A 13,943-nucleotide genomic window follows, 5' to 3' on the forward strand; every position below is an offset into this window, starting at 1 on the left:
AAGTGCAAATGCCACCGCATTTTTGGCAGTTCAAACAGACTCCCAGATGGGTCCCATGTTAACTCGGAGCTAGTGACACCTGCTTGCCCTAGCCATGGCTCTGGTGAGCAAGGGTGCCCCATCACCCACTGCCCTGCTTGTTACCTTGTCAAGATCCCTGAACCTCAGGCCACCTCCCCAGAGAGCATCGGCTGGGGCCCTTCCCTGCTCTGGGTTTCCAGCCTAGCTTTGGGAAAAGCTCCGAGGGAAAGAAAGTTTGTCTCCGTTGCCTCTTCAGTCCCCTAACCCTATGGCCCTTTGGTCTTGCCAGCTTGCCCCGGTTTCAAGCACACTTCCTCCCCCGTCCCCAGACCCCAAGGACCGCAGGAGCTAAAATGCGCAGCACCCCACAAAGTCAATCTGGGAGACTTCAGGCAGATGCAGAGAAATCGCTGGTGCTTTTGGACCTCACCCATGCAGGGGGCCTGCAGCTCACAGGGAGAAGTCACCGCGGCAGCTGCCGTAGCCATGGGGCCATCCAGCCCAGACCGGCCCCTCCAGCCTCTCAGCATTTGGTCCTCGAGGACAGTGGATCCCAGATGCAGGGAGAGGATGGGTGTTTCACTTCCATTCTGCAGGGGTCCCAGCTCAGGGCATTGCAGAGCAGCCGATAGGGTAAGAGATGGGCAGAGTGTGGGGGGCAGTCACAGAGCAGACCCTGGGAGGCAGGGGTACGAGGCTTCTCCTCACGGCTGAGTGGACGTTCCTAGGACCACAGGTTTACGCAGCCCCAGCCTCAGAAGCCCAGGCTGGCTCCAGGCTGGCTCTCTGGAATCCTCGCTCTCAGCCAGGCTGGTGTGGGGCCCCACTTGTCCAAGAACTCTCCGCACGTCCCGAGGGTGCCTCCAAGGAGGAGCCTGTGACCACCCCCCATCCGTACATGGCTCTGTACTTCCCAAAGTCCCTTTCCTCCGTTATTTCCTCCGATCTTGACAGGCCGAGCAGTCAGGACGGAAGGATGCTATTGTCCATGCTCACGAGTAACCGAACTGAGACCCCCAGAGGTGGTCCACACAGCGAGTCCAAGCCTGGGAGACCCTCTGACCAGTGTCTGGCCTGTCTTACTAGGACATTCTATGTAGGAAAGGGTGAGAGTTTGTGAGTTTCATGCTGGAGCTCACACACTCACACACTCCCACACTCACACACACGCACACACTCAAAATGCTGGTCCCACTGTCATAAATATCCTGGGGGCTCTGGGACAGACATCCTTGTAGGAGACCACTGAGCCTCTGTGAGCAGGGTCTTGACACCCTTCATGGGAGGTTGCCCAGCCTCGGGCTGCCCACGTGGCTGGGAGCCAGGAAGGCCTGTCCCAGCCAAGCCCAGCCTTGGCCTCTGCTCCTCAAGGGGTACGAGTGGATGCCAGCGGCCAAGGGGCTCCTCATGGTACACACGTGGCTGCTGGCAGGTCCCGAGGTCTCATCTGGCTCAAATTCTCATAGTTGGACTCCTGAGCCTGGGGCCTGTGGATGGAGAAAGTAGGTTGACCCCCTAGTACACAAGTGGGTATACACCAACTGGCCAAACCATGCCCCGGCAAAGGGCAGGAAGGAGAGTTGAAATGGGAGCCCGGCCTAGACCCAACAGAGCGTGGGGACTGATTAAGGTTGGAGAGAGGGCAGCGGCGGCATCTGCGGAGCAGGGAGGAGGCCTCCATGTGGAGGACGGCCTCCTGGAGCCCAGAGGCACTGTCTTCTGGAGGGGATCTCATTGGTGGCATCAACAGCCGTCTTTGCGCCTGGTGCCCTCCACACTCATCTCACCAGGCGTGGCCTCCTGAGCTCCAGCTGCTCCCCGACTCCTCCCCTGGGACAACTTAGCACCCGTCTCAGATGGACCAGTGAGAGCTTGCGTCCCCTCCTCCCTGTCATCGTCATCTCAGTCAACGGCACCAAACCTGGGCTCCCTGGCTGCCTCCCTCATTCGTGCTGCCCACTTGGGTCCCTGATCAGCCCCGCCTTCCGTCTGCCCCACCCCTCCGCCTCCTTCCAAGCAGCTGGGCCAGGCTCTGCCTTGGCCAGCAGCCTCCTGGAAAGTCCGGGCCCCCACTCTTGTTCGGATGGGGCCCCCCAGGTGCTTCCCATCACCACTCAGTGACTTCCCATCAGCCCCTTCCCAGGTCGCCTCTGAGCCTGTGACCCACCCAGCGGCCGCCTCCCTCCCCGGGGCTCTGCTGCGTGGCCCTGTCCATTTTCTTCACGGCTTGTACTTTAGAATCGACAAGGACCTTGTTTATGTGTTTATTAAATTCTCCACATTAAAATGTGAGCTTCCTGAAGTTGGGGGGTTTCGCTGTAGGGTTAGCACCCAACTCAGTGTCTGGTACATGGCAGGTTCTCCGTAAATGTTTGAGCCCTCAGCTCTCTGATTTAGGTGTCTCAGTGAGCTCGTGAGTTAGCAACACAGAGGGACATCGCACGGGTTCTCAAGAACTCGGGGTACGGCTGAACAGGCAGCTAGAGAGAGGAGCCTGGGCCAGTCGTGTGGCTTGTAAAGCCTTCAGGGCATGGACAGGGACAGTTATGGGAATGCCTGGGCTTGTCCAATAAGCCCTGTTCTGCCTCCCTACGTCCCTGACCCCCCGACACCCTGCCTGGGGTCAGTGACCTGGAGTCTTTCTTCCCTGCAGACCTTCACGTGAACAGACACGGAGAGAGAAGGGGAGCCTGGACTAACTTAAACCCTCTGAATGTCTAATGGCATTTTGTTCGCAAAGCCTTTGGCTCTGGGGGAGAATGAGTACCCCAAACTGGCTTTTGTGTGAGTCTGCCTGTTCTAGAACGCTGGAGAGCCCAAGAGGAAACAAAGGCTCGAGGAATCATATCTAGGTGCGGACGTAAGATGGGAAAATGACCCTTCAGCATCACGCACACCAGAGTGAGGCCCAGACTATAATGCTGGGGGAGGCGTGGGTGGGGAGAGCAGGCCCCCGTGGCCTGGTCTGGCCAAAAAGGACTTGCGAGACTGAAGAGCAGGACTTTGGGAGGCTGTGGAGGAGGTCAGAACCCTGATGGAGCCGCAGACCCCAGCCCTGACCCTCTGGCTGGTCTTTCTCCTTATGCCGCGAGCCCCAAGAACCCTGCGTGCCTGGGCCAGTGGGGCCTTAGCCCGGGGTGGGCGAGGGCAGGGTACTCACCGTGGTGGGGTGTCCGGGGCGACTGGGTGCTCTGTGTGAGGGACAGAGAGAGAGAGACGGGGGAGGGGGAGGCATGAATCTCCATGGTAGCCTCAGGCCACAGGCCCTGCTGTCCGCTCCACCCCACCACGGAAAGTGGTCCGAAGGGACACGTGACAAACACGAGCTAGCCAGGTACAAAGTGTCCTTAGAGATGACCAGGAGTTAATGATGAGAACCCTGGAGGGAGGAACGGCCCAGCAGAAAAACCCGCCTTTCTGAGGACCGCGGCGCCCAGAACGCTTGGTGGGTCTGAAGAACGGGCAAGACAAGACAAGACGGTGAAGCCACAGCAAAGGCCACAGCCCGGGCAGCTGTGACTAATTTTGGATTTCATCCCAGGAGAGTGTGAGGCGGGTGCTGCTGACCTGGATGGTCTGAGAGGCTCTGGGAAGCCCCTGCCTAGAGCATGAGATCGTTTCCCATCCAGCTCTGCGAGAGCCATGTGGGGTGAGCGGCGGGTCCCAAGGACACCCTGTTGTCACACACGCACACTCCCGCACCTGCCGAACCCTGGGCTACCAACACCATCCGCTCCCTGCCCCGGTTCCTGATCCAACCGTCCCTGTACTTGTAAGGCCTTCCCTCCTGGCCTAGCCGGATGTCCCACCAGAGTGAGGCGAGCTGTGCCCTGGGCCTCTGTGGCACCTGGGCTCCAGGACAGCCCTGCTCCCCGCAGACTGCAATTGCTCGCTTACTCCCCAGCATCCCATTCAAGGGCCCGGCTTATTCATCTCTGCCTTCTGAGCACCTACACAGCACACAGTAGGTCCTCAGGGTGCTTACTGTAGCACAAGGGAATGCTGCTATTTGGGAAGGTCTATGTGCAAGGGTCAGGGAGGAGTCATTTAGTGGGGTGCCGGGAAGAGCGCGAGCTGAGGTTTTTGGGTCTCTAGGCTAGAGGCAAGTTCCTTCACTCCTCTGACCTCAACTTCCTTAGTGTAAAATGGGCTCCTGCGGGTTTCCCCCCTCCTGAGTTTTATGTAGGGAGAGATGCGAGAAAGCAAGATGAGGCACGGCGGGGGTGGAGGCGGGCACAAACTGTGTTGGGGCTGAGTCCCGGCGGGAGGTCGCCGGGCGGTCTTACCCGGGCGGAGAGCCCCCGCCCACCCCTCGCCCCCACCCTGCCGGGGGTGAGCTCACCTAGGCGGCGGCGGGCTGCAGCGCGGGCGGCCAGAACGCCGAGCAGCAGCAGCGCCTTGAGGCCGAGCGCGCCGAGCGGGAGGGCGAGGGCCGGGCCCGCGGAGGCGCCGTGGAATCGGAACAGGTAGACGCTGGCCTCCGCGCGGCCCAGGCTGTTGGAGGCCGTGCACGTGTAGCGGCCGTCGTGGGCCAGCGCGGACAGCTCGGCCGTCACCTGGTGGCCATGACCCTGGCCCGGGCCCGGCACGGCGGCGGAGCCATTGCCCAGGGCCGGGCCGGACCAGTCCAGGGCGGGCGGCGGCTCCCCTTCGGCGGTGCAGAGCGCGCGGAAGGCGTGCGCGGGGCCGGGCAGCACCGACAGGTTGACGATCCGTGGGGCGGCTGCGGGCGGCGACGGGGTGCAGGGGTGCGGGGGAGAAAGAGAACTGTGGTCAGAGAAGCGGTGGGGAAGGGCAAGGGCAAAGGGGACCCCTTTCAGTTCCTTTCCGTTACCAAGAGATTTGGGGCCAGTGGCACAGAGAGGAGGGAGTAGGCAGGTGCTCTAGCACCACTGTGCCAAGGTCCCCATAGAGACGTGGCCTTGGGCAAGTAATTCGGAAGCTCCGTGCCTCAGTTTCTTCGTGCGTAAAATGGGGGATCACTTACCTTATGGGGTCGTTGAGAAGATTTGGCAAGTTACTACATGTGAGGTGCTTGGATTCGGGCCTGGCTCACAGCAGATGCTCACTCAATGGTCGTTACTGTGGCTGTAGCTCAGGGCTGGGGGCTGTCTGCTGGTAGGCTTTCAAGGGCACTTCCCACTCCCAGACAACCTCACCAAGATCTAGAGTTGAATGTCTGCGTCTATGGCAGGGCAGCCGCAGGCCCTGGGAAGAAACTGACATGCACTTGGAGAGGAGGCCCAGCCAGCCCAAGGGCGCATGGAAAGTTCTGGGCAGAGTGGAACCCAGAACGGGATCCTCACAGCAGGGAAGGCTAGGATTTTAGAACGTTCCCCAGCTCATTCCAGTGCGCAGCCAGAGTGGAGAACCACTGCTCTAGGGACCAGGGACCCTGGTTCCCACTTTTTTAGGGTCTAGCAAAGTACTGCGCACTTGGCGGCTCCCTGGGCATCTCTCTCGCGGCCCTTCAGTGCACAGAGCACACATCCCACCGCGGCCCTTGCCATTACTGTTCAACTCGTGTCCCTCCCCGAGACTGAGAGCTACTGGGGCCATTCACTCCCTACGAACTTCATCTGGATGCCCATTCCCCCGGCGCCACTCAGTTCCTCGGGGCCAGCATTCTGCACTTTTCACAAGTTCCTGGGCGGCCCGCATCCGTCTCCGGGTGTGCGGCCCCCTGCCCGGCAGGAAGGTGCTGTGCATCGCCCCCTCTCCACGCCCGTGGCGGAAGCTGTGCGGGCGCCCCGAGGCCCGGGACTCGGCGGGAAGGCGGGCCGGAGGCGGGCGGGAAGGGCGCGGCGCTCACCGGTCACGCGGAGCCGGATGCCGTGGCGGCTCTCGTAGCGGTCGTGGACGTCGCCGGCGAACTCCACGCGGCAGAAGTAGCGGCCATCGTCGGCCAGGGCGAGGCGCTCGACACGCAGCGACAGGTCGTTGCGGCGCGGGTTGCCCAGCAGCCGGAAGCGGCCGTGCAGGCTCAGCGCCGTCTGGCAGAGCTCGCTGCCCCGCGCCGCCGCGCACCGGAACACCTGCGGGCCCGCGTAGGCCTCGCCCGCGCGCCAGATGGCCGTGAGCGGCCCGTCGTAGTGGCGGTGCGGGTGCGTGAAGGAGCAGGGCAGCACCGCCGCCTCGCCCGCCGCTGCGCTCACCTCGGCCGGCACCTGCATGGACCAGCGCTGCGCCGGCGCACCTGCGGGCGGCCGGGGGCGTCAGCGGACTCTGGGGGAACCCCTCGCTGGGGAGCCTGGAACCCGCAGGACTCAGGGAGCACCCCGGGGGGGGGACCTGGAAACCCCAGGATTTCAGGAAGCATCTCCCTTGTGGAGGCCCAGAAACCCACCGTGTGACTCGAGAGGCACCCTCCGGGATCTTGACTCCCATGACTCTCGAGGTGCCTGGCCCCTCTCCGCCCTTCTCTGGGAGTATTTGCTTCATTCGGGGACGTCCCACCTACAGGCCCATCGACCCCATACTCTTTCCCACCCCTGCCCTGGGGCAGACAAGCCCCAGGATCCGTGGTTACCACACAGCCCCAAGCACCCCCCTCCCACGATGGTGAAAATAAAAATACCTACTATGAGCCTCTGTGTTGAGCAAGTTCCCTGTAGTATCTCTTTTGGTTCTCACAAACAATCCTAGATGGAAGCACAGTTATCCTTGAGTTACAGGTAACAAACTGAGGCACAGAGAAGTTGAGTAGGTAAGTAAGGTCACGCAGCTAGAAGGAGGCACAGCCAGCTTTCAGACAGGACTGCCCGACTCCACAGCCAGCAGTCTAGGGCACTAAAGGGCAGGGAAGCTTGGGCCTCATCCAAGGAGCCCAACGCTCCCCGTTAACAGAAGGGAAAGAGGCCTCAGCAAGGGATGGTAGGTTCCGAACTTAATGTGTTGAGCTGGTGGATGAGGTCCCTTTAGAATCCAGGTCAACCCAGAAGGGCTTCCCAAAGCCAGACAGGGAGCTGAGAGCCCACAAGTGGTAGATCTTCGTGCTGTGTTCTTGCTCTGGGCTTAGTTTCCTCACCCCCTGTCTGTGACCCTCTGAAGTATGGTTGAGCTCAGGTCTGGAAGCTGTGCTCTGCCTCCAGCTCCAAGATGGCTGGAGAGCCCCTGTCCCTGTCGTCCCATGCGTGTGCTGCTTTGGGGAGGGGCTGAGCAGGTGGGTGAGGGGGGATGTTGGAGCTGGGCCTCAGAGGACCAGGCTAGGTGGGGGTGGTATCTCCCTGAGGAGGGAGGACAGGCTGGTAGGTCTGCCCAGCTAGAACCCCGAATGCAGTTCCCAAAAGGGATCTTGAGAGGGAATAATATAGCTATTCTTGTATTTCCCAAGAGCTTTGTAATTCACATGGTTCTTTTTATATACATCCTGTCACATGACCCCCAAGACACCCTGGGAGAGAAAGGCAGGAGGATATTGTTATAGCTCAGAAAACGGAGGCCCAGAGTCACACAGACAGAAGATGGGAGAAACCCAGCTTTTCTGACTGCATGCCCAGTGCTCTTTACTTACTGAGGGTATGTCATGCCTTGGGTAGGAAACTCCTCAGCCCGTAGCCAGTGACCACCCATCCTCCAAGGAGCCTAGCCCGTTGATGAGTTATCTACAGGTGAGCACAATTCTCCCGTATAGAATCAACATCTATCACGACTCACATGACCATATTGTTCTTGGGAGCACACACATTCCCGCAAGGTGAGGGCCCTTCTGGGACCCATCTTGGCCATCATGGACCCATTAAGCCTTTCCTTCTCTGGTGGAAGTTCTAGGCCCTCCCCTGCCTCTCCCCTTCCTCACTGCCTGCTTCGTGCTCTCTCTGCAGCATAGTTGCCTGAGCTGGGGCCTCCAGGTGTGTGCTGCAGGTGTGTGCTGCGGGTGTGTGCCACGGGTGTGTGCCATGGCTGTGTGCCACAGGGGTGTGCACAGGTGTGTACGGCAGGTGTGTGCTGCACTAGCAGCATGGGGGTACGAATTGGGTTGTGTGAGCTCTGCCTCATATAAAACCACACTTTGGGCTTAGGCCAAGCTTGCCATCAGATAAAAACCACGAGTTCTGTTTTCACACAATGTGCTTGTGAGCCAGCTCTTGTTTCTGCAGGACAAGTGAATTACGCTTTTGACCCGAAGTGGAGGACGTGACATTTATCTCCAGTTAAGAGCTTGTTTGTTCAGTTGTTAATAATCAAAGGGCCTGGTTTCAAATCTGAGAAGCCCTTTCTGAAGCTTTTGCTTGTTCACTCAGCACTCCCAGGTGCAGAAAGTGTTTCCTCCCTCTTGAGGCTCAGCCTGTGCCTCGGTTTCCCTACACTTCCCACCCTCTGTAACCTCAGGCTCCGCTGACCTCCTGCATCTTGCCAGCGTCCTGGAGCCCGGTGCTGATCCCCCCAGGTAGGTTTTGCTATTGTGCACTCGTCGATGAGCAAACACTTAACAGACACGGTCCCACTCTAAGCCAGGCACTTGGATACAAGCCAGGGTTACAAAGATCAATCGGATGGCTTATCAGCCTGCCGGAGCTCACCACTCAGAAAGGGAGACAGATCTGCGAACACATAATTACACTGCAGCCTGCCAGGTCCGCTAATGAGGGACACCGACAAGGTTTCCTTTGTCTGAACAAGATTCCTGGCCCATTTCACTCACCACTTCCCTCCCAGCCAGCCCCAGGCCTCTGCTGAGTTGTCCTCCTAAGGGAGGCATTTCCCCAACCCCCAGCCTGGGTCTGGCATCCTTCTCCTGTGCCCCAGGGCTGACAGACGTACTTTCTCCATATGGGCATGGACTAGTCAACTGTGTGTCTTGCCCAGGCACCCAGAAGCTCTGGAGGGCGGATCTGTGGTCATATTTGTGTTGTTACTGTCTCACCAGGCACTTGCCACATAATAATCACTGTTGAATTGCTGTCATAGGGCAGAAGGGAGGGTGACCAGGCTGGCAGGGGAGGGTGGGGGGGCTGGGGGAAGAGATGTGCAAATATCAGGCAGGGAATGCTTGGAGGGAGAGAGGAGCCATTCTTTCGGCGGAGCCTCGAGAAAGGAGTGGGATTTGCCAAACCTTGGCGTAGACTGAAGGTGCTCTAAGTGAAGGTGGCAGGTGGGCAAGACCACAGAGGCAAGGATGTCAGCATCGGGGAGACAGGGCATGCCCAGATAATGGGGCCAGAGTACACAGTGCTTTGGGTGCTCACTGGGAGACAGTCCTCATATCATTTCATTTGCACGACAGCCCCATGAGGGACTGGCAATAGCCCCTTTTGGAGAAGGGAGGACAGAAGCTCAGAGAGGCAACGTGACTGTTGCAAGTTCATCTGACCCACCAGAAGCAGAGCCAAGGCTTCCCCTTCTGTGGTTCCTGTTCCTACTTTGTCCCCTGTGCTGTGTTGCCCCGGCATGACAGCCCAGTTTGGAAACATCCTGAAGTGTGATACAAATGGTAGCCACCCCCCCCCCCACTCCCTCTCCCTGGAGGCTTCTGCTGTAGGAGCTGAGCGGGCACACAGAGGCCCTGTAGTAAGATCTTGGCTCCTGTCAGGGGGATTTGTGTTTCCTGTTTACCTGCTGGATGGTGTTTCAAGAGGCCAGCGCCTGGACTCCCCCTTACACGGAGACTTTGGAACGCAGGGTGAAGGTGGGAGGTCCCAGCAGGGATTGCCCTGGGGAGCAAACGCATGTACTTTGGCAGGAACCCAAGCTCCCAGCACCTTGTGACATGTGTCGCTCCCTCCAGCAGCTCTTGCCCATATTTAGCACAAAGGAGGGGATACTCTTGGACTGAAACCTTGGCCCCTGGTTGTAGAGTCTCTGAACTCCCTGCCTCGGGACCGTTAAACCTCCAGGGTCAACAGGAGACCCAGACTCTTCTCGCTATCCAGTACACCGCCACGCCATGGTGGCCCCGCCTTCCAGCTTTGGCACGGCTGGACCTGGGGGACCATCGCACTTGTGCTCATTCTTTCCCCGACTTTTATGAGCACCCGGTCTGAGCCTGGCCCTGTTCTAGGCTCCTTTGCTTACTTACTGGGGGATCTTCGGGCAGGTTACTTAATATCCCAGGTGTCGGCCTTCTCTGCTGCCAAATGGGGCACCTAATACCTTCCTCACGGGCTTGAGGGTTGAGTGAAGCCACATGTAGCTCGCCCAGCAAATGATCGATGCACGTTAGCCCCCTGTTCCTGCCAGCCCTGCAGAGGGAGTGTGGCTGCAAGGGAGCGGGGTGGGGGCGCCGAGCGGTGGTAGGGAAGTGCTCTGGGCATACATCTCGAGGTGATGCAGCAGGGGTGAAGACATGATACCTTGACATCCCACCTTTTGTAGCTCACGTTGGCATCTTAGATCAGAGGGGCAGTCACAGCTGACCGCGGTCTGGGGCCAGTGTAGGCCACGGGGTGCTCTCCCCAGAGTGCCCACTTAGCTCATCTCTGTCCGTGCTCCTCTCAGCCTTCTCAGGGCTCTGCTCCCCACCCGTCCTCCTCTGCCCCAGCTAGGACTTCTCAGCCCACGCTGCTGGCCACGGGAGCCATCAGGAGCAGAAGCAGCATCCTGGCTCATGAAACTCTCCCATTCATTTCCTTCGGGACCCATGAGAGCAGGCCATCTCCTCCCCGGCCTTTCCCTGCACCCCACCCCTGGCGCTCCCCTGCACTCCCATGAGCTAGGGCGACTGCTGTGATTTGTCTTGCCTTTTGGTTTGTTTTTTTGGCAGTGGTTCCAAGCTAGTAAATTCCTCTGAGCCAGGCTGTGCTCTGGGCTCACCACCACCGCACGCAGGTGGTGGAAAAGGTGGGCCTTGCTCCTGGGAGACTCCAGTGGTTCAGTCCAGGCTGTGACACCCCAGAAAAGTCACCTGACTCCCATGGGCCTCCTTAAAATAGGGACAAGGGTCCTCGCTTGTAGAGCTGTGGTGGAGAGTGAACGAGCTGCTTGTCAAGGCTGACACAGAATTCCTTGAGGATGACCGCTACTGTGACCCCTCTACCTGCTTCTCGGAGGTCTGTGGACCAGCTGCACCCAAGCAGTCAGAGCTCCCAGACCATTGTTCTTCCCACCTGCCTGTTCCCTGGTGTCTCCAGCTTTCCAGGAGCAGATGTGTGGGGAGCCAGAGGGGAAAGACAATGGAGAGTGTGCATGAGCCCCTGGGAGATTTGGGGCTGCCCCAGGGCACTGGGTGTTGGGGGGTGGGTGGCATTGGTATGAAGGAGAAAGGCACACGAGGTAGAAGGGGGTTTCCTGGACAAATTCCTCCCACTTCACTTTTGCCAAGGGCCTGCCCTGGTCCTCTGCTCAGAGATGTGTTTGGGGAGGAGACTGGGACTTCGGGCACCGGCTCAGGAAGCCCCAGGGTTCCCGTATTGCAGCCAATGCCAGGCTGGTCCTCCGGCCTCCTGTCTAGGTCCGCTGTCCCATGGAGCAGCTCACAGGCAAATGCCTCCAGGGGGGTTTCAGAAAGCGGGATCCCCTCACCTAGCTCCTGGACCTCTCAGTGAAGATGCTGCCAGTATAAGAAAAAGTGATCTCCTCCCGCAGAAGCCTCAGCCCCCCTGGGTAAATCTGACCCGCAGCGGGAGCGCTTGTGTGGTTTGGGTTTTGTTCTTGGACACGTGACTGCTCAGGCTTCCTCTAAGTCTTTTCGTCTTTAACTGATTCACAGCAGCTGACCCTCAACCCGAGGAAAGAAATCAACCCAAACTACCTCCACCCCCACCTCACTTCTCTCCAGGGTATGTGACTTCAGCAAGATTTCCCTGTCATTTATTGCACAATCATTCAGCCCCAGGACCCGGCTGGCAGGCTTTTATCCACGATCTAATCGTCCTTCACAACACCCGACGGGGCGCCAGCGTCCCCACTTTTCTGATGCTCCGAGGAGTTAGGCCAACTGCCCAGGGCCACACAGCTAGTAAGTAGCAAAGCTGGGATTCAAAGGTGTATGTGACGTTGACACTCACATCTGAACCGCTCTCTTACCAGCCCCGGGTCCGGGCGGGGTCCCCTCCTCCAGCCCCCATTGTCTAAGTGGGGCCCAAACCTAAATCATCCCAGAAAGTCGGCGGAGTTACGTCACTCTGGGAAAAGAGAGCCTCCCCCCCTCGTCGCCCCCACCACTGGGTGTGTGGTGGGACAGGCGGCAACACGGGGTGGGGACCCGTGGGGGCCCGGTCTGGAGTCTCACATCCACCCACACCCCCCATGGGGTGTCTCTGGGCCTCTGTTGTCTCATCCGGGAAAAGGGAATAGAGTAGTTCCTTTCTCAGTTTGTTCCGAGGCTTACGTGCGGTTCTAATTAAAGTGCCCAGCATGTCTAAGAGCCATCTGTGGGCGGTTGCTGCAGTTATCCAGACCAGACCTGACCTGGACGCTGCCTGTGTTGAATGCTCCAGAGGAAGGAGAAGGAGTTTATCATCCAGTCGTGGAGACAGGACCCCAAATGAGGAACATGGACTAACTCAGAGCACCATGATGCCAGTGAAGTCACTGTGCCACGCATGACGGCCCGTGGCCCCGCTGGTGGGGGCACTGATGCCGAGTCCGGGGGCCCAGTCACGGGAGGGGCCGGAGCTCAGAGGATGGCCTCTGTCATTTATCCTGATAGCCTCAGAATGACCCGAGAGACAGGGCCTCGATGGCACAGTTGGTTATGTGTCCCACTTTTGCTTTTGGCTCAGATCTGATCTCAGGGTTGTGAGACTGAGTGCGCTCCATGCAGAGTCTGCTGGAGTTTCTCTGCCCCCTCCCCACAAAATAAATAAATAAATACATCTTTAAAAAAAAAAAAAAAAGTGACCTGAGAAGACGGTTGAACATGCAGACTCCCGAGCCCGGCTGCCTGATACTCTCCTTCTGCAGGTCGGGCAAAGAGCCAAAGGAACTGCATTTAGGTGAATGGCCCTCTCGCCACCCAAATTCTCAGGCAGTTGGTCCCCAACCAAAACACTGTTCCTGGGGACATCAAGTCACTGAGCTGAGTGACCAATGACGTTGTCACTTAAGCCTGCTGCTGAATCCCATTCAGCCCTTGGGGTTCCCACTGGATGCTCAGGTGCCCTCTCTCACTTGCCCCGTGCCCCGTGGGAAATCACCCCCACCCTTAGCCCAAACAATCGCGTGCCTCCTCCCGTCCACTCTGGGCTGTGCCCATGGAGAGATACAGCACTTGGAGGACCACAACCCCCAACGTCCCTCAGAGCCTGGACTGTCCTCTCCTGAGCTTGCCCGTCATCTCCCAGGATCCTCACGGCGGGGGCGGGGGGGCGAGCAGGGGGCCTTTCTACAGGTGGGGCCATGGAAGCCCCGAGAAGTCAGAGGATTGCCCCAGGTCACTGGAAACCGAGGGCAAAACCCGGGCTTGAACTTCTGACTTCCGTCGCCTCTGCTTCCTGGAGTGTCCAGCTGCCCCAGGTGCGAGGAGCGAAGACTGTCCCTGCGGTTTTGTGAGCATCTATTCTGTTCTGAGTGTGGGCCAGAGAGAACAGTGGCAGACTCACCCATCGGGAGGATGCCCACCAGGCAGGCCAGGAGTCCGATGGACCGGTCCATGTTGTAAGCATCTGAAGACCCCAGGCCAGCCCCGCGCTCGGCTCAGCCACCAGGGAGAGGCCTCTCTGGCGAGGCTGTGGGAGAAGGCAGGGGAGGGATGGGCGGTGTGCCCAGGTCTGCACCCCTACTGGGCTCCAGGCATGGGAGGAACTGGGGAGACGTGGTCAGGCGGCCTGGTTATGATTCGATGAGGCCCGTGGGGTTTAGTCATGTGGAAAACTAACGGGGAACCACTCGGATGATTTTCCAGGACAGGAAACAGAGAACTACATGAGGAAGATGAAGGGTCCTTTCCATGGCCTCTGGTCCCTTTGGAAAAACTGCTGTTCTTATGGTGCCGGCCTTCCCTTCCTCCTTCCCTCCCTCTCCCCTCCCTTCTTCTCTTCTCC

General features: G+C 59.0%; 1 protein-coding gene across 1 annotated transcript; it reads right to left on the reverse strand.

The window, feature by feature from the left end:
* Window positions 1-1,317: 1,317 nt before the first annotated feature.
* Window positions 1,318-13,554, reverse strand: SIGLEC15 (sialic acid binding Ig like lectin 15). The gene is made up of 6 exons (XM_032859829.1): window positions 13,503-13,554; window positions 6,603-6,662; window positions 5,834-6,217; window positions 4,364-4,744; window positions 3,182-3,212; window positions 1,318-1,508 (listed from the first exon to the last, which is right to left on the reverse strand). Exons 1-6 carry the CDS (start codon window positions 13,552-13,554, stop codon window positions 1,427-1,429), a joined length of 990 nt encoding a protein of 329 aa, XP_032715720.1. The 3' UTR covers window positions 1,318-1,426.
* Window positions 13,555-13,943: the final 389 nt, after the last annotated feature.

The sequence above is a fragment of the Lontra canadensis genome, unplaced genomic scaffold, assembly GCF_010015895.1.
Source record: "Lontra canadensis isolate GAN:19392208 unplaced genomic scaffold, GSC_riverotter_1.0 scaffold17, whole genome shotgun sequence".
NCBI classification, from domain to species: domain Eukaryota; kingdom Metazoa; phylum Chordata; class Mammalia; order Carnivora; family Mustelidae; genus Lontra; species Lontra canadensis.